Source organism: Magnolia sinica, chromosome 11 (genome assembly GCF_029962835.1).
Source record: "Magnolia sinica isolate HGM2019 chromosome 11, MsV1, whole genome shotgun sequence".
Classification (NCBI taxonomy): Eukaryota; Viridiplantae; Streptophyta; class Magnoliopsida; order Magnoliales; family Magnoliaceae; genus Magnolia; species Magnolia sinica.
Genome location: NC_080583.1, coordinates 1,669,201 through 1,694,637, shown reverse-complemented (window position 1 = coordinate 1,694,637; position 25,437 = coordinate 1,669,201). Strand labels below are relative to the sequence as shown.

General features: G+C 38.7%; 1 protein-coding gene and 1 long non-coding RNA gene across 2 annotated transcripts; both read left to right on the top strand.

The window, feature by feature from the left end:
* Positions 1-906: 906 nt before the first annotated feature.
* LOC131218539 (aminopeptidase P1) lies at positions 907-17,983 on the top strand. Its single transcript, XM_058213134.1, has 16 exons — positions 907-1,072; positions 1,357-1,420; positions 2,730-2,869; positions 3,329-3,613; positions 3,776-3,898; positions 4,225-4,527; positions 7,744-7,830; positions 8,029-8,096; positions 12,641-12,707; positions 12,921-13,055; positions 13,678-13,758; positions 15,257-15,311; positions 15,465-15,569; positions 15,728-15,799; positions 16,207-16,331; positions 17,608-17,983. The coding sequence occupies exons 1-16, from the start codon at positions 986-988 to the stop codon at positions 17,767-17,769; spliced, it is 1,959 nt and encodes a 652-aa protein (XP_058069117.1). The 5' UTR covers positions 907-985; the 3' UTR covers positions 17,770-17,983.
* A 4,230-nt stretch (positions 17,984-22,213) lies between these two features.
* Positions 22,214-25,108, top strand: LOC131218231 (uncharacterized). The gene is made up of 2 exons (XR_009157576.1): positions 22,214-22,364; positions 24,944-25,108. It is a non-coding gene; the product is annotated as an uncharacterized LOC131218231 (long non-coding RNA).
* Positions 25,109-25,437: the final 329 nt, after the last annotated feature.

Below are 25,437 nucleotides of genomic sequence, written 5' to 3'. Positions count from 1 at the left end.
CTATGCCAGCGTATCAAAAATCTTCGCAAGAGGAATGCTTGTATACGCTGTTGATCTCATGGACAATCACGTAGATGATCTAAAATAGAAGTGATTGAACAAATCTGACCATCCAGTTGATGTGAATTTTGCTAGTCGAATGCAGAAATGATGATGCAACCGTTCATATTGAAAGCCACTGATCGGATGGATGGCAAATTCCAGTCCCTTAATTTCACGAAAATGAACTATCCATGTGATGGACCGCAAGAGCAACCGTCTCAGTCATATGATATTGAATGCCGCGTGTACGGCGAGGGTGGAGATGCATGCAACTGGCATGCAGCGATTGCATTCTTTCGTCCGCAAGGGGAAGTTACAGTACATATGATACTTGGGGGGGTCGCATATTATGTCGTGAGGAACTCAGCAACTATGTGGGGACTACCCTTATCTATGTTTCCTCATCCACGCTGTAAATCCGTTGTTACATATCATTTTGGGGACTGATATCAAAATTTAAAAATATCTAAAATTCAAGTGAGCCACACCACAGGAAATAGTGGGAATTAAATGATTACCGTTGAAAAATTCCTGGACAGAAGTTTTGGATGAAGATGATGCTTGTGTATTCTCTTCATCCGTATATGTGACCTTATGAACGGGTTGGATGATAAATAAACATAACTGTGGGCCCAGGAAGATTTCAACCGTGAAGGTCACCATCACGTCCGTTTTCTTTAGTGTGATTCACTTGAGATTTGGATATACTTCATTTTTTCTTCTCATAAACTAAAATTATCTTTAAAAACGTATGGACGGCGTGGATGAGTACAAATACATCAAAGTGGGCCCCACGTAATTTGCTCACCACGGTATTGCGTGGTAATTTCCTCACTACACAATCTGCGTCTCCGAAAAGCTAGCTTACTCGCGTGCAGTATAAAGGCCGGGGCCTCCCTCGTCGTACTTCGCTACAAGCAGGCAGAGAGAGAGAGAGAGAGAGATGGAAGATCCTCTAGACGCTCTGAGGCCTCTCATGGCGACTCACTCTCTCGACGCCCTCATCGTTCCATCGGAAGACTCTCATCAGGTCAGACTCTCACCATCAGACTCATTTTCAGACTCTCTCTCTCTATATATGTATACAAATTTCCTTTCTCTCTCCTTCCATTTAAAGATTGTCAATTTCTTAGGGTTTTTTTCCCTCTACTGCAACGCTACCGAAGGAAACTCCTCCAAAATCCTATCTTTTCTCAATCACGACGATCTTCTCTTCATTTTCTTATAATTTATTATTTTAGAATCTATTCGGAACTGTTCCTGAATCGCTGCTGAAAATCGAGGTTTCTGATGCAAAATTCGTGTGCTTTGCAGAGCGAATACGTCTCCGCACGGGACAAACGGCGTGCGTTCGTCTCTGGATTCACCGGCAGTGCTGGTGAGAAGACTGTCCATCTTTCTTTGTTTACTTGGATTTTGTTTCAGTAGATTCGGGAATGGGAGTTCTTTGCTCTTTCTCATTTTATATTTTACTCTTATCTTAGGTTGCAGGAAGAACTGCCTGGGTTGTAATAGGAATAGGATCTGATGAAATTGTAGGATTGTGTATTTATTCAGTATCAAGGCTTCGTTTGGATGTTTGCTTGCCTTATATTACAATAGTCATGTTGTGAAAATCAAAATGTCCAGATGAGTTAGTTTTCTATGTTGGATTGAATTATGAGTCCCAAATTTTGGTTATGTTCGTTTTAAGTTGGACTCAAAACTATACAGTTGCAAGAAATCGGGAGATGACTGACATTTCTTTCACTTCGTTGCGGCTTGACCGTGATTAAAGTGAAGTTTATGTCTGAATGCAGAGTACAAAGTAATAGTTTGTCGGTATTGTCATGGCCTTATTCTTTACTAGACAAATTCTGAGCATCTTTTTGGTGATTGGATATCCAGTTGTATCAGATTCAACATACATGTATTAGATAGTTTCCATTTAATTCGATCTTTTTTGCACGGGAAAATGTTTGGTGTTCTGCAAATTGGCTTCTGTTGGTCTAAAACTGCACATGGGATGCACTTCTATGAGATCCACACTGTATGAGCTGCTAGTGATCAAGATTGATCAACTATATCAAGTTCAAATCAAGCTCCATAAAAAATAAAAAAGGAACCTCCTAGATATGCCCACTACATATAATATTTTCAATAATGAAGGCAACTGACCTTAATGACCATCATAGAATCTCCAATCACGCCTTGTTAGTCTTCAAGTAAGAAGATCTCTCAGCCCACACTAATGTTCTTTTCAGACTCAACAGTTATCTTACTGCTACAATGTTAGCCATACTGGCCCAAGGCCTGGAATGGAGACCCTTTTCACCGTTTGATGTTTTGAGTAAACCTATCTCTAGATCTCTTCGATCACCAAGTTGTAATAGAGTCTTTGGGAGAATAGAATTAAGAACAAGGTAGAAGGGAAGTTTGGAAAAGGAAGAGGGTGAAATGTGTGAGTTGTTTTTCTTTGATAATGCTCTAGTAACTATTAAGAGTGAAATTACACTAAAGTCCTTGCAAATCCCAATTACAATTCTCCTAGTGTTTTCATTTCTGTTTTGTCTGTCTTTACTTTTTCTCCCAATGCTACAAGTATTTCAGGCATATATGGTTCTGACTTCTGAGTTCCATTATGTTACGTGTGGAGGTTCCACTCTCTCTCTCTCTCTCTCTCTCAAATTCTTGAATCTGCTATGCAGGTTTGGCACTCATAACAATGGATGATGCACGGCTTTGGACCGATGGGCGTTATTTCTTGCAGGCAACAAAGGAGCTGAGCGACCGGTGGAAGCTCATGCGAATTGGAGAAGACCCATCTGTAGAGAACTGGATAGCTGATGTGAGTTGCGATTTCCTTTTTAAGCTTACTAGTTTAGTGATGGTTTTGCAAGTTTATCCTGGTGATCAATGTCATCTACTGAATGGTCCTGTGGCTAGCTGTGTAGAGATTTTTGAGTGGAATTCTTTGATACAGATGATTCAAATTTCTAGCGTCCTAAACTTAAAAAGGCTAAAATACTAGAGAGGATATAGTGTACAGTGTACAATGTTATGTTCAGTTGGAGATATTGTGATGAGAAACTAAATCTAGTTATTGTTACTTGCAACCCATCCACGGACTTTCGTGACCTTCATCCCTTGTTGTTTTATATAAAGGTTGCTTCTTATTGTCTTACACTGTTGAAATTGGAATGATATCTTGTTGAGTGGTGTGCTTGTTTCTTGTATACTTTCTGCTCATCAAACTTTGATATGAGAAGTTAGTTTTTTATGTGGCTCATGATTGGTTTGTTACCAGAATCTGCCCAGTGATGCTGCTATTGGGGTCGACCCTTGGTGCGTATCTGTGGAAGCTGCACAGAGATGGGAGCATGCTTTCTCAAAGAAGAAACAGAGTCTGATTCAATTGTCCACGAACTTGGTAGATGAAGTTTGGAAAACACGACCTCCACTAGAAATTCATCCTGTTGTTGTTCAGCCATTAGAATTTGCTGGACGTAGTGTTGCAGAAAAATTAAAGGATCTTAGAGAGAAACTTGCTCAGGAGAATGCTTATGCGATCGTTATTGCAACACTTGATGAGGTATCTCCATATCATCCTTTACCTAACATTCTGATCTTGTAACCTTGAGGTTTAAAACCTACTCTTTTGGACCTCCATTTGGAGCTGTCATCTTGTTCCTATTGTGCCTCAATATATTTCTTGTCTAACAGTGCTTCATGAGGCCTTTTGTTACCAATGTAGGTTGCTTGGTTGTATAATGTTCGGGGGAATGATGTAGCTTACTGTCCAGTTATTCATGCATTTGCCATTGTAACAGATGATTCAGCTTTCTTTTATGTTGACAAGAGAAAGGTTTCCGCTGAGGTCAGTTTTATTTTATTTTTATTTTTTCTCCCCTTTTTAATGTCTTTCAGTTCCATAGGATGATGTTTTGGTAACAACTAGACATGGCCCCTTCTTGGAGATATTACTCTTTAAGAGGTCTTTGGTGCCCACTAGGATTGTAGCTGTGCTAACAAGATGGATTGAAAATGCTTTAAAGGGTAGCAAGTGTACTTGGTCAATTTGTAGTTTGACTGTTGTATCTATGGGGAACATCATTGCTTATACTGAAGGGAGATCACTAGAGTGACAACTTTAGTAGGTTGACATTATCTAATTGTTTTCCAACAATTGTTTACTGCTCACAGGTTCACCAATATTTGACCAAGAATGGAATTGAAGTTCGGGAGTATGGTGTAGTGGAATCTGAAGTAGCCTTGCTTGCATCTGGTGAGCTAAGATACTCATCTTCTCGTAAAGATTCTCAGGTGGAAGCCCCAAAAGATGGTGAGATTGGTTTGACCAGAAACAATGAAAACGAAGCTAAAGAAAATAAGTCTAGTTTCATATGGGTCGACCCTGGCACTTGCTGTTTTGCCATCTATTCAAAGCTGCCTTCTGAGCGGGTTCTACTGCAGCAATCACCTTTGGCCCTTGCAAAAGCTGTCAAGGTAATGGATTGCAAGTGAAGGAGGGAGGGAGGGAGGGAGGGAGAGAGGATTCATTGAAATATAAATTGAGGAAATGTCATTTTCATGAAAATAACATTTCCATTGTTTATTTTTGTAAAATTTTAATGCTATTTCCATTTCCCTCTCATTTCCTGAAGAATGCCCCCCTTTTTGTTTCCTCACCTAGACTTAGGAAACCTCATTTTCAAGAAATTGAGGGAATGAGAGGGAATAATGACACTTTTTATAAGGTAGATAGTCACATGTACTACCACCCATCTTCTTAGTGCCTCACATATGCAAACATTTATCTTCAAGCACCCCACGTTTGCCAATGTGCCACATCTGCAACACATACTACCATCCATTTTAAAGTGCCATACTTGTCATTATGCACATATACAACATGTGCCATCGCTCATCTTTTGGTGACACACATTTCAATGTGCCACACATCCCAATATGCCATGCGCAACATGTGCCGCCCTCATCTTCATATTCTCTACATGTACTATTGAGCCACGTGTGCCACATGGTGGCAGTCCATGTTTAATTGCTTTACATGCGAGACATGTGCCAATGTGTGACATATACAACATGTGTCACCGACCACCTTCATTTGCCTCACATCTGCGTCCATTCAAGTGCCCCACATATACCATATATGCTACACTCCATCTTAAAGCACCATACATGTGCCAATGCATCATGTGTGCGGCATGTAAACCACCCACGTCAAGTGTGCTAATGTGCCACATGTACAACAATTGGCACCCTCATCTTCAAGCACCCCAAGTGCAAATGTACATGTGCCGCCATGTGCTTTTTTTTTTTTTTTTGATAGATAGCAAGAAATTTTATTGAAAGAGAAAAAAAACAGAGAAACATAGGGGAACTGACCAGCTGAGATAGCCGATCAGCTACTCCCTAAAAAAAGTAAATTACATCCCTTTAGCTTATCAACAGCAAAAGCCCATTCAACTATAAAGAAAATGACTCTGTTGACCGTAGCCTCTATCGACTTCGAAGTGTCATTAAAACACCTCCCATTTCTTTCTTCCCACACAGCCCACCAAACGGCCAAAAGAGACATCTTCCAAAGTTTAGACCTTTATTTTCTGCCATGTGCTATTGTGCCACATGTGCCACCATCCATCTATAAGTGCTCTACATGTGCCACAGAATTGTGACAAACATGTGCTGCCATCTATCTTCAAGCATCCCACACATGTCAATGTCCCACGTGCCAATGTGTCACTTGGCAATGTGACACATGTGCCACAAACCATATTATTCAGCACACACGCGTCACTGTCCGTCTTCAAGTAAATTTTTACATGAAACATTTCTTTTTTCCAAACAACAGATTTGGAAATGAAGATTTTTTTTTTTCAAGAAAATCTTGTTGATAACTTTTCATCTCTTATTGTTTTCTAGAAATGGCGTTCCCCAAAAGCACCATTTTCCTCAAAAAAATAAAATAAAAATAAAATAAAATTCCATGGATCCAAACAGGCCCTTAATATACTTCTTCTCGGCATATCTGTATATGTTGTATCTTGGGAATAGTACTAAAAAGCAAACTGACATGTCTAATTTTTAGAACTTACAGATTAGTTTTGGAGATTTTCTGATGCATAAAGATATTGTTACATTGTGAGTTATGTACGAAGTTTCTAAAATTCTTGATGGAACTTAAAAAATATCAATAACATCATTTGAGAAACTGATCACGATGGATGCATCCTCCACCCTGGTTCTGTATCTTCTTTCCTTTTGTTTTTAATAAAATTGGAGTTACCATTCCAAATTCCTGAAATAATAATAATAATAATAATCATTATGATGGTAAAAAAAGGGAGATACTGTAGAATGTTCATGGCTGACCATTCAATGCTATTCCGTCATATAATTTGAACTAGTTGAAATTAATATCCTCAAGCTTCCAAATGTATCATGAGAGTTCCATCTATTCTGAGCTGGTTACGATTTATTTATTTGATAACTACACTAATATCTTTTACTGGATGGATATCCAACATTCAGAAGTTTGTGTTCAAAGGGCTAGCTTATGATTATTTATCTGTTGGATCTTATAGAAGTTGTGGAAGTACTACCAATTTGTGTAACAACAGCTAATTTTCACTGCTCTGGGAAGAACCATTAAACAACCAAAGTGTCAATATATTTCAAAAGAACTGAATTTTCCATATAGTTTCTCTCATTATCGCATTTAAGTAAATTTATCTCATCCATTATAATGAACCAAAAGAAATGCCCCAAAAAGTAAGTTGTTGGGCAAGAATTTGAGTGCCATCCTGTTAGCAATAAAGAAGAGATTAAGTCCATTGATTTTTACATCTATTATCAATTAGATTTAATGTCTAGTGGTTCGGATGCCTCCGTTATGTATTTTGTATGAATCTATCTTATGTCCTAGGTGGGCTCTATATGGTAGGTACAATCTGCTTTTTCTGTAACTCCAGCATTCTCTATTAATAACTTTCTAATTTATGTATTTTTCTTGTAAGTAAGAAATGTATATATTGATAAAAGGAATACATTTACACAAGTAATTGTCTTCTTTTTTCCAGGAAAAAAAAAAGAGATTGCCCAGTAGCCAAAAAAAAAAAAAAAAGAACACGGTAAAAGAAAAAAGAAAAAAGGGGTCTTTCCTAGGAAGAGATTGGGGGAAAAGAGAAAAAAGAAAAGAAAAAACTTCTTTACAACATCAGTTTCTCATGGTCATGATCAGCATCATAGTCATCATCATTAATATAGTTTTGTCCCAGATATCTGGTGTCCAGCTGGTTCAATAAATGATATGATTTGCATCACTTAGCAAAGTAATGGTCCTAACAATTTTTAGCTCAGTGGTAGACAGGATGCATCCACCATTGAGGTCTCGGCTTCAGGCCCTGCTTACCTATCGAATAACAATTTATATCTTTAATTTATATATATATATATATATATATATATCTTTATTGCCTTTGACCTTCAGCATTTTCTATTCATTATGAATGTTCTTCCAGTGTATGTTTTATTTTAATTGATTATATGATTGATCTCCAATTTCCAAGCACTATTCTCTAATAATAAAAATGTCAATACCAAATATGGTGTTAAATTTCAAAGAAGTGGGCATGTCAAACTGTGGATGCTGATTATCTTGTCTATCTTCACTTATTGACTGTCTATGCCTTTGTATTCTAGAACCCTGTTGAGTTGGAGGGCCTAAGAAAGGCACATATTCGAGACGGTGCAGCAGTTGTGCAATACCTTGTCTGGCTGGATAATAAGGTATCTTGTGGCACCCAAATATTCATTTTCTTGTTTCTGACTATCATGTACTCTTTTTATGACTTCATCTTCTGATCCCTTTGTTTGTCCACTTATAGATATTTCAGTGGTCTGCATTGGAGGGTCTTGCTTGATTGATCTTATTTCCTGCAAATTTTCACGGAAGATTGTGAACTTTAAATTCTTTCAAATTTGCAGATGCAGGATATTTATGGAGCTTCTGGTTACTTTTTGGAGCCCGAAGGAACAAATAAGAGAAAGCGCTCGTAAGCTTGCGTATCCACATATTCTGTAAACTTTTCAATGAAACATCGTATTTGACTTCGAAATGTTTTCATCCTTGTAGTTGTTGGATTTGATTTCATTAAATTCTGGTCTTTTATGTCTTTTCTTCATTAAAAAAGAGAGCCAAAAAACTCGCTTAGATGCCTGCTGATAATGGGATGAGAGAGACTGGGCACACATTACAACTTATAACTTGGTATTGCATATTATTTATGGCACTGAGTAAGATTGTCATTTCCTTCGAAATGGTTTCAATAATTGGTAGATGAATGCGTTTGGCCGTATCCTGGATGCCTAGTCATATTATTGTCTAGATTTGCTGGTTTATTTGCACCACTTCTAATACCTTGGTTCAATAATCTGTGAGGGTGGAGAGATTGAGAAGGATGCTGCCCATAGAATTCAAGCTGGGTGGAAAAAAATAAAGTGCCTACAGAGTTTTATGTGATTGCCGTGTACCACTCAAACTGAATGGGGAATTTTATAGGATAGCTATAAGACTGGCCATGCATTATGGGAAGAATGTTGGGCAGTCAAGGAACAGCATATTCACAGGTTGACTGTAGCTGAAATGAGGATGTTGAGATGATGAGTAGCAAGATAAGGATAAAATTAGAAATGAGTGCATTCGAGGGAACTGAAAGAGTTGTAGTAGCACCAATAGGTAATAAGATGAGGGGAAGTACACGTAGGTTATTTGGTCATGTGCAATGGAGAACAAGAACCGTGTATGAGTGAGTCAGTACAAGTTGAAGGCTCTAAAATGACAAGCAGAAGGCAAAGCATGATGTGGATGGAGGTAGTTAGACAAAATTTGATGGCCTATGGTCTAATTGAAGGTATGGCCCTTGATAGAGTGGAAGGGCGGAATAGGATTCATGTAGCTGAGCCCAGTTAATTGGGATATAGCTTTGACGATGATGATGGAAGTGCACTCTGATCACAACTATAAATTGTGTACCGTTAAATTTGATTGTGAGTTGGTTCAAGTCGCTCTAAAATGCTGATAACTACTATATCTTTTGTTGTTTACTTCATATCTCAAGCTATGCTTTTGTTTGTCGGTTTACTTTCTTGGCTAACCGAATTTTTAAATTGAGAATTATGTGGAACTGTATTTTTTGAAAAAAAGAACAAAAAAACAAAAAGTTTTTTTTTTTCATGGACTCCAAAAAAGGTTTCTTGTAAAACCTATTGTGCATTGAGAAAATCTGTTTCCTCATTTCCTCACATGGACTGGAAGTTCCTTGATTATATGTTGGGTAGGATGGGGTGTGGGTATTGATGGATGAGATGGATTTAGGTGTGTGTCCACTTGCCTGGGTTCTCAATCCTAGTTAATGGATCCCCTCTCAGATACTTCCGTGCATCTAGAGTGCTCCAATAGGGGGATCCCCTCTTCTCTCTTCCTTTTCTTGGTCATCTCAGAGGCATTAAGCAGAATGTTGTCCCAAGGTCAGGAAGTGGGTCTCTTCAAAGGGTTCAAGGTGGAGAATGTGGTCCACTGGGTCTCTCACCTTCAGTTCGTGGATGACACCCTCATTTTTCGCGAAGCAGTTGACTATATGGTTGATAATCTCTGTAAAATCGATATGTTTTTGAAGGTTATTTTGGGCTTGAAAGTAAATATCTCTAAATGCGAAATCCTGGGGATTCATTTATTTGAGTAAGAGGTGTCAGGGATGGCTATAGTCTTCGATTGCTGGGCAGGTCTGGGATGGCTACAATCTTTGATTTCTGGGCAGGTTCGTTCCCAACTTCATACTTGGGTCTCCCTTTGTGTATAGGCAAGCTGCCTAAGCACTTGTGGGACAAGCTCATTGAAAAGATGGAAAGAAAATTATCTCCTTGGGAAAGCAGTCATCTCCCATAGGAGGTACATTAACGCTTATCAAAGCGTCTCTCTCTAATCTTCCTCTTTATTTCTTGTCTTTGTTCAAGTGTCTAGAGACTTCCATTGGCAAGGTGCGGTGTCCAAAAGAAAGTTTCACTTGCTTGATTGGAGGGAGGTCTGCAAAGTTTACAAGGAAGGTGGTGCGGGAATTAGGCGTTTAGAGGACATGAATGCTGCCATGTTGGGAAAGTGGGTCTGGAGATTTGGGAGCGAAGAAAACAGCTTGTGGAGATCCATCATTGAGGGCAAGTATGGTTATCGTTCTTTGGATTGTGGACTAGATCCCTCATCCCTTTATAGAGCTTCCTTCATGTGGAAATTAGTCGCTCAGCTGGAGCACAAGGTTTGGGAGGGCATTGGATTCTCTTTGGGAAGCAGTGAAAGAATTTGGTTTTGGTATGATATACAGATTGGGGAAGCGCATTTTGAGATTAGAATCCTAATATTGCTGCTCTTTGCCCCATGGATAATATTTCGGTAGAAAGGTGTTTTTTTGGAGCAAATGCTATTGGAGTTTGGTTCCCCCCTTGTAGACATAACTTGAATGATGTCAGGGCGGATGAATTGATTCATCTCTTGTAATGTCTGGATGGAATCTCGCCTTCCCCGGTTGCAAGGACTCTTTGCTTTGGCTGAAAGACAGATTGATGCAGGACAATTAACCACTTGCTCTAAAAGCTCGAACTGTTAGAGTATGGCGAATTAATCCCTTTATTTTATAGCTCAGGCCCCACATCTCGTGGGTTCAGGACCTCGGCCGAACCCCTTTCGTGGGCCCCAAGTCACATGGGCCACTCACCCCGAGTGTCCCCGCATCCCACGGGCTACCCACTCGAGCTCGGTGTGACATGCGCATTAATCATCCCTAGTGAGGAGTCTCGAACATGAGACCTCCCTTGTGGGCCCCAAATCACATGGTTCACCCACCTCGAGTGTGCCCCTGCATCCCACAGGCGACCCCACTCGAGCCCAGTGTGAAAATGCCCCTACATTAATCACCCCCGGTGAGGAGTCTCGAACACGAGACTTCTCGCTTTGATACCAATTTGATGCAGGATAATTAACCACTTGCTCTAATAGCTCGAACTGTTAGAGTATGGCGAATTAATCCCTTTATCTCATAGCCCAGGCCCCACATCTCATGGGTTAGGACCTTGGCCGAACCCCCTGCGTGGGCTTCAAATCACATGGGCCGCCTACCTCGAGTGTGTCCTTGCATCATACGGGCTACCCCACTCGAGCCCAGTGTGAAATGCGCATTAATCACCCCTGGTAAGGAGTTTCGAACACGAGACTTCCCCCGTGGGCCCCAAATCGCATGGGTCATCCACCCCGAGTGTGCCCTGGCATCCCATAGGCGACCCCACTCGAGCCCAGTGTGAAAATGCCCCTGCATTAATTACCCCTGGTGAGGAATCTCGAATACGAGACCTCCCGCTCTGATACCAATTTGATGCAGGACAATCAACTACTTGCTCTAAAAGCTCGAACTGTTAGAGTATGACGAATTAATCTCTTTATCTCATAGCTCAGGCTTTACATCTCATGGGTTCAGGACCTCGGCGGAACCCCCTTCGTGGGCCCCAAATCACATGGGCCGCCCACCCCGAGTGTGTCCCCGCATCCCACGGGCTACCCCACTCTAGCCCGGTGTGAAATGCGCATTAATGACCCCTGGTGAGGAGTCTCGAAAATGAGACTTCCCCCGAGGGCCCCAAATCACATGGGTCACCCACCCCGAGTGTGCCCCTGCATCCCACAGGCGACCCTACTCGAGCCCAGTGTGAAAATGCCCCTGCATTATAGATAGGGTACCTTCATAGTGAAATTCTTGTATGGGATAGTTTGCCGAAGGTCTCTAATCAGTAATTGCAGTCACACAGGCCAAGTCTGGTCGTATGGAGCTCCGCCTAAGGTAGCAACCTTTGCCTGGCTCGTGGGTAGGATTAGAGTTCTCACCATCGATGATTTACATAGGCGGGCAATGATTCTCCCCAGTATTTGTCTTTTCTGAATGAATGATGCGGAATCATTGAATCATCTTTTCATCCTCTGCCCTTTTGCTAGAGGGCTGTGGCAGCGTATATTGGATTTCTTTAATATTCCTTGGGTGATGCCGAATACAGTAGAGGGGCTGTTCTTGTCCTAGCATGAAGGAATGCTAGTAAGAAGTGGTGGACACTGGCCTTGCTCACAAGTTTATGGACCATTTGGGGCAGGATGAATAACTGATGTTTTGGGAGTACTTGTGGGTCTCTTTTGGCATTGGTTAGAAGGGTTTCTTTTTCTGTAGATCAGGGAATGGGTTTTGGTCTTCTTTCTGTTTTCTTGTTGTATTTTTTTTTGCCTCTTGGCTCTTTTAATATAATTCTTTACCTTTCAACACAAAAAGAAATGTTAAGTTTTAATTTGGAAATTTCGTGCACCCATGCATATCTGAATTAAAAAACATAGGCCTTGTCACTCAAGCTGAGGTCGTAGAACAGTGCTCTTGAGTTAAAGAAGAAAATGAAATTATGTAAAATTTATGTTATTCAGTTGTTTCCTGGTTTATGATTTTCCTTCTTGGTTGGCTGCATCGGTTAATTCCATCATGTAAGTTGTTTAAGAGTTGGGCATGACTTATGGCAGGGAGACCATGAAAATAACAGAAGTATCTGCGAGTGATAAGTTAGAGGGTTTCCGTGCAAAGCAGGAGGTATGGCCTCCATAATTTTCCTATTCTCTGTTTGCAAGACAAGTCGAAACATAGTTCATGACATATCATTTGATATCTAAACTCCAAGTTCTGAATCTCAACCTTGTTTATTTCAAGAATTGAACCACATGATGCTCTGTGACCATTTCGCTTGGTTTTTAAAGGAGATCTCATTCTTTCCAATTTGCTCCTGTTGGTGTGATTCTTCTACAGCATTTTAAAGGGCTGAGTTTTCCAACAATTTCATCAGTTGGTCCAAATGCAGCAATTATTCATTATTCACCGAATTTAAAATCATGTTCAGAACTTGATGCTGATAGCATATATCTATTTGACTCGGGAGCACAGGTTTGCTTACAACTCTTTCTTTTCCGTTATTGCATTATTATTAATGAATTTTATTTTATTTTATTTATTTATTTATTTTTAATTGAGGGATTTAATAAAATAGATAGATACACTTCATATCTGATGCAAGGAAAACTCATCATGTAGCAGTACCACACCATTTTTTTGTAGGTTGTTGCCTCTTTCTCTTGTCCCTCTAAACACATAACAAAAGATAATGGCTGAAGAACATGCTAGCTCCCAAATGCTAGCACCGAATAATAGTTCCAAGGTTCCAAGTCTTTCATAGGCACCCATTGCATAACGCTTTGTGAGTCACATCATACAATCGCAGCATGAAGGACTCCAAAAATTTAAAACCTTATCTAAACTCCTGAGTCCTGGATGTGCTTCATTCATATTCTTCATATCAGTTGATCCAAAGCATCATCTTAATTTCTGTTGAAAACCTTAGTTTTTATCATGGCCTCTCACATTATCAGGCTGTGCGTTTTGATTTTTTCTTTTTTGGCTTGTGTTTCCAATGCATTTTTGTACTAATATTCCATCATGTTCTTTTTTTTATTTTTATTTTTATTTATTTATTTATTTTTTATTGACACTTGTTATGTTTATTTTGAAGTATCAAGATGGAACAACTGATATAACAAGGACTGTTCATTTTGGCAATCCTTCTGCACATGAGAAAGCCTGCTATACTGCTGTAGGTGGACTCTTTTGCTAACTCTAGGCCCCTACATTCCTTGTAATTTATTTCATTTCTGTTGGTGCTTGCTTTCATGTTAGTCATGTTCATAGCTTCTGAAGAGGTGCAGTTGGATACTTCTTTAAGCTCATTAGTTGTTTCAGAACTGGAGTTGTTATTGTTTTCTTCTGTTTTATGAGAGTGTTGCTCATTGATGCTAATTGCATTGTTGGACTAGTGTCTTGCTAATAGTGTATCCTTGTTGACCTGTTTTCTTTGTTAGCAAGTTGTCTTCTTAGATGATCAACTATTACTTATTTGCTACTATATAGAGTAAAACATTTTATTCAGACTTCACCTTTGAAAGTTAGCTATTATTTGAAATTTCCATTTTTTTCATTAAAAAAGGTTATAGAGAGCATTCTTTTTCTTCCAAACAGAAGTTTATTAGGATTTTTTTTATTTGAAATAATCACTGAATTATTTTTACTTTTATGAATACATCTTGTATCTCCTGTCATCTGGAAAAATGGGTTCGAAAGAAGTGCCTCATGCGATGGTGTTTTAACCAATATGGCTAATGATGAAGATCATATGTATTGCCACTTATTCCCATGTTTCCAATTGGGTAGCTCTATTGTTGCCCAGAATTTATAGATCGCTGTAGAATATTCTGTATTTTTGTAGTCTCAAAGAGGTTTTGTGATCAAATGATTATCTGCTAGTGGGTGAGAAATAACCTTCTTTCTGGCTATTTGGCATCTGATTTTGCCTTTTGTGTGGTGTGCTATATGGGGCGAATGGAATACATGATGTTTTTCTGAAGTCTTCAGGCCTGAGCAAGGCATTTGTGGACTCAATTAAAGTGCCGGTTTCTGAATGAGTGGCTCTTTTGAAAGTTTGAGTCCGATTGTATTTGGTCAGTCTTAGGGCTGTCCCTTTGGGATCCTTGTATTTTTTTCCTGTTTAGCTTGCAATTGGGCCTTTAATAAATTCTGTTACCCCTAAAAAAAGGAGAAAAGAAAAGAAAAAGAAACTTCTTTCTGCTAAACAGGATTACTGAACTTATTTTTATTTCAGATGCTTTAATGAATTTCAACCAAGTTTATAAGATCCTGTCTTTATTAGCATATACTGTTATTACTCTCTAGTGATTTTTATGCTTACATTTATCCATAGAAATAATGGATGACTTTTGTCTATCACTGTTTGCACTTCTTCAGGGTTAGTTAAGCATTAACTCAATACACAGCATAGTTAGAAAAGCAAGAGTTATCACCTTGTTTTGTTGTGATTAAGTTTATATCATGAATTATTAGCACAGTTAGATCTTGTGCTACTCTCTGATGGGTATTTCTAGAACTAATACAACTTCATTGTCATTCAGTGAAATTTTCTATTACTAATCACTGTTTGTGTGGGATGAGTCTTGTTTCTTGTTTTGCATAATTTTTGCTGCTAGCAAGTCTTTATGCTGGAGTTCCTAACAGCTGGTTGATTTTTCTGGCTTCGGCAGGTCCTCAAAGGCCATATTGCATTGGATAGTGCCAGGTTTCCTACTGGGACAACCGGTATCACTGATCCTTCAGAGCACTTCTTTGTCTATACTACATTATTTATATTTGTGAATGTGATCCAAGTTCTAAGGATGCACCTAAACATGTTTATCTTTTAAGATCGAAATGTTAGCATCTCTTCAAGTTCAAAGAATTATTTAATTGCAGGACATGCTCTTGATATTCTTGCTCGAGTTCCTTTGTGGAAGGACGGTCTTGATTATCGACATGGGACTGGGCATGGGATTGGGTCTTACTTGAATGTTCATGAAGGTTGGTAGATAACCAATTTAGAATGCATGGATCTCCTATTCTTCCTCCCATTAGTCATTATGCTCACTATCCTACCCCCTCCCTTGCACTTTGATGTGTTTGCGATCCAATTAGATGCAGTCATGCTTAATATCATATTGGCGGTTTATGTTGAGCAGGCCCTCAGCTAATTAGTTTCAGACCTCATGCTCGAAATGTGGCATTACAACCTTCAATGACCATAACAGATGGTTAGTATCATGCTTTCTCTTCTGTCAATTTGTGATGAAGTTTAGAAGGAATAGTGAACCTTAATTATAAAGATAAATGCAAGTCACCACATTTAACCAATTTTAAACTTAACAATAGTTATGGGATGCACTGGATTTTGTTCTCTTCTGTAAAAATGAAATCGGCTGTGATTTAGCCTCTTATTCCACTCAAAAACAGAGCAGTGAATAAGTTTCATTTCAATCGAAAAAATGGTTGATTCTTATCTATGTTTAGCTTATTATTGCTTTATAAGAACACACACACAAAAATAAAAATAAAATAAATAATAATAATAAATATGTGAGGGTATGTTTGAGAAATTTTATGAAGAGGAGCCCATATTCTGACTGTTTTGAGGTGTTTTGTTATTGCCTCTGTTTTTCAGAACCTGGTTACTATGAGGATGGGAACTTTGGTATCAGATTGGAGAATGTGCTTATAGTCAAGGAAGCTGACACAAAATTTAATTTTGGCGATAAAGGCTATTTATCATTTGAGCACATAACATGGGTAAGTTTATATTTTAATCTTTTCCTTTCTTCTCACATCAGAACTTAGTAGTGTTTGCTTAGTTCAGCTATTAAAATCCCTTTCTGCAATGCCCATAGTTTGTTTTCTCTACTTCTTTAACTACACCTCGTTTCTGAAGAAATGTGTGCAAAACCCATGTCTACATACCTATCTTCTTTTCTTCTTCTATTCCATAAAATAGGCAAAATCTTGGAGAGGTATCCTTGGAGGTTAGGGAAATGGGTGGAGTTCAGTGGATTTTTGTGGCTTGATCCAGATTCTTTTTCCCCTGTTCTGTACTTCTGCTTTCTTCTCAAAATTTTTTTCTAATGTTCTTGAGGGGTCTTTTGCTCTTCTTTCTTAGTGGGGAGATCATTCCCTAATCTTCGGTTTTTTCTTTCCCCCTGTTCTTAGCTTTTCTTTGGAAATTAGGAGCACCAATAGGTAATAAGATGAGGGAAAGTGGACTTAAATGGTTTGGTCAATGTGCAACGGAGACAAAGAAATGTGCCAGTTAGGAGTGAGTTGGTACAAGTTGAAGGCTTGGAAAGGGCAAGGGGAAGGCCAAAAGGACAAGGGTGGTGGTGGTAAGAAAAGACCTGAAGATCTATGGTCTAACTGAAGTTATAGCCCTTGATAGAGTGGAATGATGGAAAAGGATTCATGTAGGCAACCCCAGTTAGTTGGGATAAGGCTTAGATGATGATGATGATGACTACCTATCTAACAAGGACATGTATCTTCTGGGTAAAAAAGGCATATGGACAAATCACTTTTTTAAGAAATCACAAATGCTGTGTTGACATTGGCTTGCAGATCTAGTGCTTGTGGATACGTTCATATGAAATGGCATCCTTCTATACTCGATTTTATCATGTTTAATGTTTGGAATACTTTTGCATACATAAATAATTGCTTGTTAGGCTTATTATTGGTTATGTGATTTTTATATTTAAGTAATCACAGCACTATCAAAGTAGACTGCTTTAAAATGTTTGTACAGATGTGTTGGAATGTGACTTATAAAAGCCACCTTTGTCTGCCACCAACAGTCTTATCAATATCCAATTGCATTGCATATAAACAGTACAACAAAAAAAAAGGGGAAAAAAGAAGAAGAAATGTTTCTCTTTGTCAAGAATATATATATATATATATATATATATATAATGTTTCTTGTTCCATAGAACTCTTCGTATCATTTGAAGGCTTTCAGGCTAGTTATTTTTTCTTCTTCTGCTTAACATGCTTTAAAGACCTCCTTTCATCTATGCAGGCACCTTACCAGAAAAAACTGATGGACCCGACCTTGTTAACGCCTGAAGAGATACAATGGGTGAATAACTACCATTCGACTTGTAGAGAAGTTTTGTTGCCATACATGGATGAGCATGAGATTGCTTGGCTGAAAAGAGCAACTGAACCCATAAGCAGTTAAGTAGTCTCTGAACGGCCCCATCTGCTTTGGCTCGAGCGTGCGTCTGATTCTAAATTATCAAGAACATTTGCTCAGTTGGTTGAAATGAATCTAGTATTATCTCTCTAGTTGCCCTTATTTATAATTTTATGATATTGCTCTTCAGAAACAAACATAGACGTCAGTTGTTACAGTGTTGGTCCTTGCTTGAAATAAAGGGGCAGCTTCATACTAAGTTGAGCTCATGTTATTTATTTATTTCGACTAAAACTAACCCCTTTTTCTTAGATTTTGATGTTGTGTTATGTTATTTATTTATTTCATCTAAAACTAGCCTCTTCTTTTCTTTCCTTTATTAGTTGTCCTAGTCCTATAAATCCTTCAGTAAGGTCCTTTTTGTACTTTGACCAACAAGTGCCTCTCAATGTTTACTTTGCTTGCTTGCCCATAGCGGTATGGATGTAACAGCTGTGCTTAGCCTTTTCAAGATGGGGTGGGATCATTATGGCATGTGAGTGGTGCCTATGTGAACTGCCATGCCTGGGTTAAGTAGGAAGGTTGATGTCTGGTGGGCAAACAAACTGCAAAACTTTTGCCAATCTACAATCTGAAAGCTTACCCCAAATTGCTGGGATCAAAGGCTAAGGTGTTGGTGTTGGTGGTCCGCTGTGGAGTTAATTTATAATTTGTGGATACTACCTGATTTCATCATAAGATGTTTCCAAAGCTGAATCGGGCATTCCTCAAAATGGATGATGGGCCATGTTTGATTTGCCCTTCTAATGGCACCAAAATAACCAGTCAACAAAATTTGGGAGAAAATGAATGGATAAGAAAAAGGAATTAAATGAATCTTAAAGGACAAGTAAAGGGATTGCAGAATGAAGGAAATGGAAACAAATCGGAGGGAATTAAGGCAATAGGAAAGACGGGAAAATGCAATGAAAAAGGAAGAAGAAGTCATAATAAGCAAGTCGTAATCAGTTGAAAATAGCATTAGAGAGCGCTTTTTTTTTTTGGTTAGCTTGTTAGTACACCCATTGTCAGTTCACACTTCACTGTTAGCCTCCTTGCACTAGGTCATTCATCATCTAAAAGCTCGTTTGGTTTGTTCCCCTGTGGTTGTCTGTGTCGATTTCCATTGTCGTGTTTATGTGGAGCAGCTCCTATTCATCCATATGTTGAATTCTTCAATTTGGTATAGAGAAGTATTGTTACCTTGATAAGCCCCTTACCTTTGCTACAGAGATGTTAGAAGAAAACTCATGTTCCATGAATACACAAAACATACATCATGGCCCAGTTGAGTGGACAAATAAAAATTTCTTCTTCTCATTTTAGTTAACTGTAATTATGTATTATAGTTATCCACAAGAACATCCATAGAACCGCTTTATTACGTATTAGCTAGCTTACTCTGTATGACGATGCCATCTGTCACTGCCTTCACTGTGGTCCTCAAGGCCTTTCCTTCTTCGAGTGCATTACCAATCTCACCATCCTGTCAATCTCCTCTCGGCCCACTCCTCCCCTCTCTAGCGAGACCAGTGGCTTAATTGCCAACTTGGAATCCTTTGTCAGTGTTGGTGCGTTCAATCTCTGCTCTGCATAAAGTGGCTAGCGCGATCATGGGCGGACGTGGATTGTGTCAATCTCTGCTCTGCATTGAGTGGCTGGGTGATCATGGGCCGTTGCGGATGCAGATTGTGTCGGTGGTGCGTCAAGGTGGTAATATTGTGGACCCTACCACGATGTAGCGAGATAGTTTTAGGGCATGAGCCCAAAAATGAGGCAGATACAAAGCTCAAGTGGACCACACCACAAGGCCCCTCCATAATGTTTATTTGCCATTCAATCTGTTCATAGGTCACACCAACCTGGATGAAGGGAAAACAAAAATGTCAGCTTTATCCAAAACTTATCTGGCCTCAAGAAGTTTTTAATGGTAGGTGTTCAATCCCTATTGCTTTATGTGATGTGGTCCACTTGTACTTTGAATCCCTAAAATGATCTCCGCAAAATGGACGGACGGTGTGGATATAACCCACATCATGGTGGCCCCACAGAACTTGTGCCACGCAATCCCCGTCCAGCATGAGGTACACCTTGTCTAGCATCGAATTCCACGGACCACTTCATGGTTTGTCGGCCCCACCATGATATATGTGTTTGATCCATTCTGTCCATCTAGATTATTTTAGGGTATGAGGCCAAAAATGAGATAGATTCAAATCTCAAGTGAACCACATTACCAGAAAACTGTGGTGATTGAACGCTGACCATTAAAAGCTTCCAAGGGCCACTGTAATATTTATTTGCCATCCAACCTGTTATTAGGTTAGAGAGACTGGATGAAGGGAAAATACAAATATCAGTTTCATCCAAAACTTTTATGGCACCGATAGTTTTTAATTTTGGGCAACACTGTTTCCTGTGGTGGGGTTTATATGAGATTTGCATCTGCTTCATTTTTTAGGCTCATGCTTTTAAATGATTTGAAAAAATGGATGCACATAAATCATGGTGAGGTTATAGAGCTCCGATCAGTAGCTGCTGGCTACGACAGCATCAGTTAGCAATCCCCATCCGAATTCCACCTAAATCTATTCGTTGCCAAGTGTCTCAAGATCTCTATCTACGGGCCCATGAGGGGAACTTAGGTCCCAGGGGCGCGGTTTTGGTGGATCCCTCACTGTTGGGCGACCGTGACGTATGTGCCTTACATCCACGTCGTCCATCCGTTTTGACAGCTCATTTTAAAGCATCATCTTAAAAATGGAGCAGATCCAAATCTTAGGTTTAGCACACCACAGAAACAGTGGTGATTGAATATTTACAATTAAAAACTTCTTTAGGGCCTCTGAAATGTTTATTTATCATCCAACCTCTTCATAAGGTCACACGTGATTGGATTCAATGATTGGAGCCAATTGATCACTGAGTTCTAACTAACGGGTGGACCATATTAATTGACTCTATTAGACCCTCGAATACCATTGAGTGGCACTCCAGTCAGTCCTTGAAAATATTCTAAACTGATGCATTACAATGGCCCATGTAAGGCTCAATTACATCTCCAACTTGGGTTAATTAATGGACAGTGTTTAAGTAATATTTGGACCAGCTGTATGTTTTGTTTGGCCCACTAAATTAAGTCAGCAAACTAATCATAATTAGTTCCTTAAATAGTTCAGAAAATTATCTTTATGTGGACCACAAATAAAATAAAGGAATATACTCTTTAAGCCCATTAAGGCCCATATTTTTTACCCTTTGGACGCACTAAATGGACCAGCTAAATGGTTACTCTAGGTTGACAAGAAAAGCCCATATTCGGCCCCATATCTAGATCACTTAAAAGCCCATAGAAATTGAGACAATGGACTTTCTCTTGGGCTTAATTGGGACCTTATTGGACTCTACCGTTGGAACCTGTATAATGACCCTTAAATGAATAACTAATGGGTCTCGTGTCGAGCCATTACTAGACCCTAGATATTCTATATTTTGGACTTGGGAGTGGACTTTATGTGACTCACATTTTAGGCCCTACAAATGAATTCTATCCATTAAATGATTTGGACCCATTTTATAGTTTTAAGGGTCAAACGTTAAGGCCCAATTTTGGATCACTAAGGTGCCCAAAATGTGGTGGGACCATAAACCATTATAAACTGATTTATTGGTTGACTTTTGGAGGAATTATATTTTGGGCTGGTAATGCGCACTATTTGACTATCTTTTGGATCTTGAAAAGCTCATAAAATGTCTGAGGTTGGCTTTTAAATTGATACATTACTGCATTATTAAAAATGCATTTTTGGATCACTAATTAATCCCTTAAAAGCCTATTAACATGACCTATGCATACAATATTATTCGTATTCTATACCATGATCGGCCCTTAGAATTGGCCAAGTATAGGACGTTGGATGAATCTCTAGATATGGCTAAGCCTAGTTATGATATCTTAATTATGCGTGGACATTATGCATGATTCTTAGTGCATTATTAATAATGAAATTGATAAACTTTGGAGGTATTTGATCATGATTTTAAGGGAAATTATGCATTGGCGATGTAATGGATTTGAATGTGATTATGAACTCACGCATTATGGACCTATGAACCAATTAGAACACTAGATGGAAAATAAGTGGAGCGATTAAGTCTCCTGAGTTATGTTGGGGGATTGCTAAAGCACATATAGATGGATCTAGGTGAGTAATCCAATTACACCAAACAAAAGCAAGGATAACACAATGATTTAATATGGAAAACCATTGCAGGAAAAAATTGCGACACAAAGCAAGGGATGATCACTATGAAAGTAGAAATTACAAAGAGAGAGCCTACCCGATTTGAACAACATTGAATCTCACCCTTATTACACCATTCGAAACCCTTCGATGAATTAGAACCCTAGGAATACCTCCCAAATAGGAAACAAGTCTCTGCCTTGTTTTTTCTTTTTAATAATGCATCCATGGTTGGACATATATCCAATAACAATTGACTTTGCTGTTTTTCTTTTACTTTTGTTGTTTTTATTTTTTATTTTATGTAGATGACGTCGGACCACCTCTCTCCTACTCCAAGATGGCAAAGTTATACAGGTATGTATCTTCTTTCTTTCTTTCTGTTTTCTTATTATTTATTTATTTTTTATTATTATTATTTTTAATTAAGGATGGAAAAACACTGTCCCAGACGTAACCAACGACCACCGTCGATTTTTTTCCTTTTCAATTAATTTTATTTGAAGACGTCCACGCTAAAAGGCTCCAACAACCTCACGTTCCTTCTTTTCTTTTTCTTTTTTCTTTCCAGAGAAAATCCTGAACTGAAAATAGCCTAACCCTGTTATGTTACACACACAACAAGCTGCACGCTTCTTTGTTGTTTAAATAGAAGACTGATTGGAACGTTCATAGCAAATAACATCTTTGATTAGGTTTTTTAATAATATTATTATTTTTATTAAACAGAAGGAATTGAAGTGAACGGCAATGCCGTTGTTGGTCTTGAAAACAAAGCCCATTTTAGCCTTAATGTTTTGATTGTGTACACGATGTGGGCCGCTAGTCGGTGGCCGGTGTACTCCATTCGCTATGCTATTTCCTATGAAATCTTGATGATGGACGGTCCAGATCACTGGATTGGACATCCAAAATCGGTTTTTGAATGGGCCCTGATGATGTCATCACGGGAAGGAAAATTTATAACAGTAAAAACTTACTATTTTTGTTGTGTGCAGTCCTCCGCGAAATTTAAACTGGTACAATAAGTTGTGTTTATTGCAATATGGACTGTTAAAATTTTGTTTGGACGGGCCATTTGATGGCTATGAAAATATACATGATGGACAGGTGGATGAGTTTGAAAATGGGAGTAAAGCGTAACATATTGTACTTCATATATATATATATATATAGGGAAAAGGTACTATGCACTCAACCTCACGAGTCCGTGCCATGAGGTCGAGCTGTGTGGACCCCACCGTGATGCGTTTCGAACATCTACCCCATCAGTCAGATGCACCATTCCATCGTGGGCCTAGTTGTCAAATATCAAGTCAATCCGTGACTTGTGTGGGCCACACCACATATAGAAGTGGAGAGGGGCCGTGCACCATTAAAACATTCATAACCATTTTTGGGCCCACCGAGATGTGGTTTGCAAATCCAGCCCATCCATTATGTGTGTCCCACTTGGATGAGGGTTCAGACCAAGTTTTAGACGCATGCAAATTTCAGGTGGGCCCCACCAAGTGTTTTTATATGTTTTAACGGTGTCTTCACGTGATTTTAGATGGTATGGCCTACCTGAGTTCCGTATACGGCTGATTTTTGGGATATCCCATAATTTAAAGGGGACCCATCAAATGCACGGTGTTGATGGTCGACACGCATCACGGTGGGGCCCACACAGCTCAACCTCATGGGAGCTTATTGTGAGGTCGACCGCATAGTACCTTTTCCCACACACACACACACACACACACACATATATGGTTTCTCTCCCTTTAATAAATTAGATATTAAAAGTTGTCCAAAGCTTATAGGCTCTAGAAATAGGTTCAATTGAGGCCTGACATAAAAAGTAATTTGACATATTTATTGAGAAAAATATAAGAATTGTCATGGTGATTTTTAGGTGGGTTATCAAGTGGATAGGATGAAATTTTTTGATAAACAGTTGGATATTATGATCTAGGAGTAGAGATTAAGATGCACGACTCAAATAAATCAATAATCATTTGGTTAAAATTTTACCATAATCGGATGTGTATAAATAAGTTTTTGAGAAGGGTCCACGGTATGTGCATGTGCCCCTTTAAATTTTTTGGATAATTTTGTACAAGTGTGTAATGTTCTCATATCGAGATTTCAATACCAAGTTAAGCATGCATATAGGTAAAGAATAAGATGAATGGATCAAAATCTTAAATAAATGTATGCATGAACATATAATGACGTCATGGTTGGTTTACTATGATCAAATGGTCCAAAGATGAGGGGACGATTAGATAGGTTAATCTAGTGATGAGTAGTTATTTCTGTGGTCAGTTCGTAGAACAGTCAGGTATACTAAGATATAGGAGACTATGATAGTTATTATGAGGTGTATACAAGTGTGTACATGTGCACACATGTAACTTTATATCAAAATTTAGTAAAAACTTATTTGTTAAGAATTCACTAAAATATACATGTACATGAGCACTCATGTACCAACTCGTGCACATTTTATTTTATTTTTGAGATTATTATGGTAGGTGAGCATGTCAAGATTGTAAGAGGAGCCCATTAGTAACTAAATGGATAAAAGGTTTGACCAACCTAATACATGTTAGAATTGTGATGAATGTGTCAAATTTAACTAGCTTAAAGCATGCCAGGATTGCAACAAATTGATTATGTTTATAACTGGTGGATGGGCATGTTAGGATTGTAACAAGTCACCTTGGCGTTCAACCGACCGATGGTATTAAGTTATGTCGATATTACTCATGCGCGTTTCGTTTTTCATCACATGCATCATCGTTGCACCATATTCATACATACCATCCATATTCATCTTATCATCCTTGATATTACCTGGATTAGTTCAAATTGCACTTGTTTATAAAACTTGTATATGGACTACCCACTGGGCTTCATAACTCGCTCTGTTGGGATTTTTAATATTTTAGGACAAGCACCTCGACAACACGGTTGTGGATGAAGATTTGCGGACTTGGCTTATTTATTTTAATAATTTATTTCATGTATTGGTGTTAGACCATGAATGGCTGTATATAAGTTATTTTAACTTTGAATGTGATGATTTAAATAAAGATTATGAAGTTCCTTTTTTATTTGAGATAATAGTGGATTGTATTGATTAGCATGTGTATAAAAATTAGCCATAGCATACTCATGTCCATGAGTACGAGGACTCATGTGTCGGATTTTCAGGTGTGACACCCAACATGGTATAGCTCTGACGGTTGGGCCCACCATGATGTATGTATTGTACATCAATGCTGTTCATTTGTTTTGCCAGCTCATTTTATGGCACGAGCTCAAAAATGAACTAGATCCAAATGTCATGTGGACTACACCATGGGAAAGAGTGGTGATTGAATATCCACAATTAAAAACTTTTTAAGGTCCACTGCAATGCCCACCATAATGTTTATTTTCC

Bases quoted from the DNA above. Each gene is read 5' to 3' on its own strand.
- LOC131218539 (XM_058213134.1), top strand. From the start codon at position 986: ATGGAAGATCCTCTAGACGCTCTGAGGCCTCTCATGGCGACTCACTCT. The intron at 13,056-13,677 runs GTTTGCTTACAA...TTTATTTTGAAG, and splicing joins TATTTGACTCGGGAGCACAG to TATCAAGATGGAACAACTGA. The intron at 13,759-15,256 runs GTAGGTGGACTC...TGGCTTCGGCAG, and splicing joins AGAAAGCCTGCTATACTGCT to GTCCTCAAAGGCCATATTGC.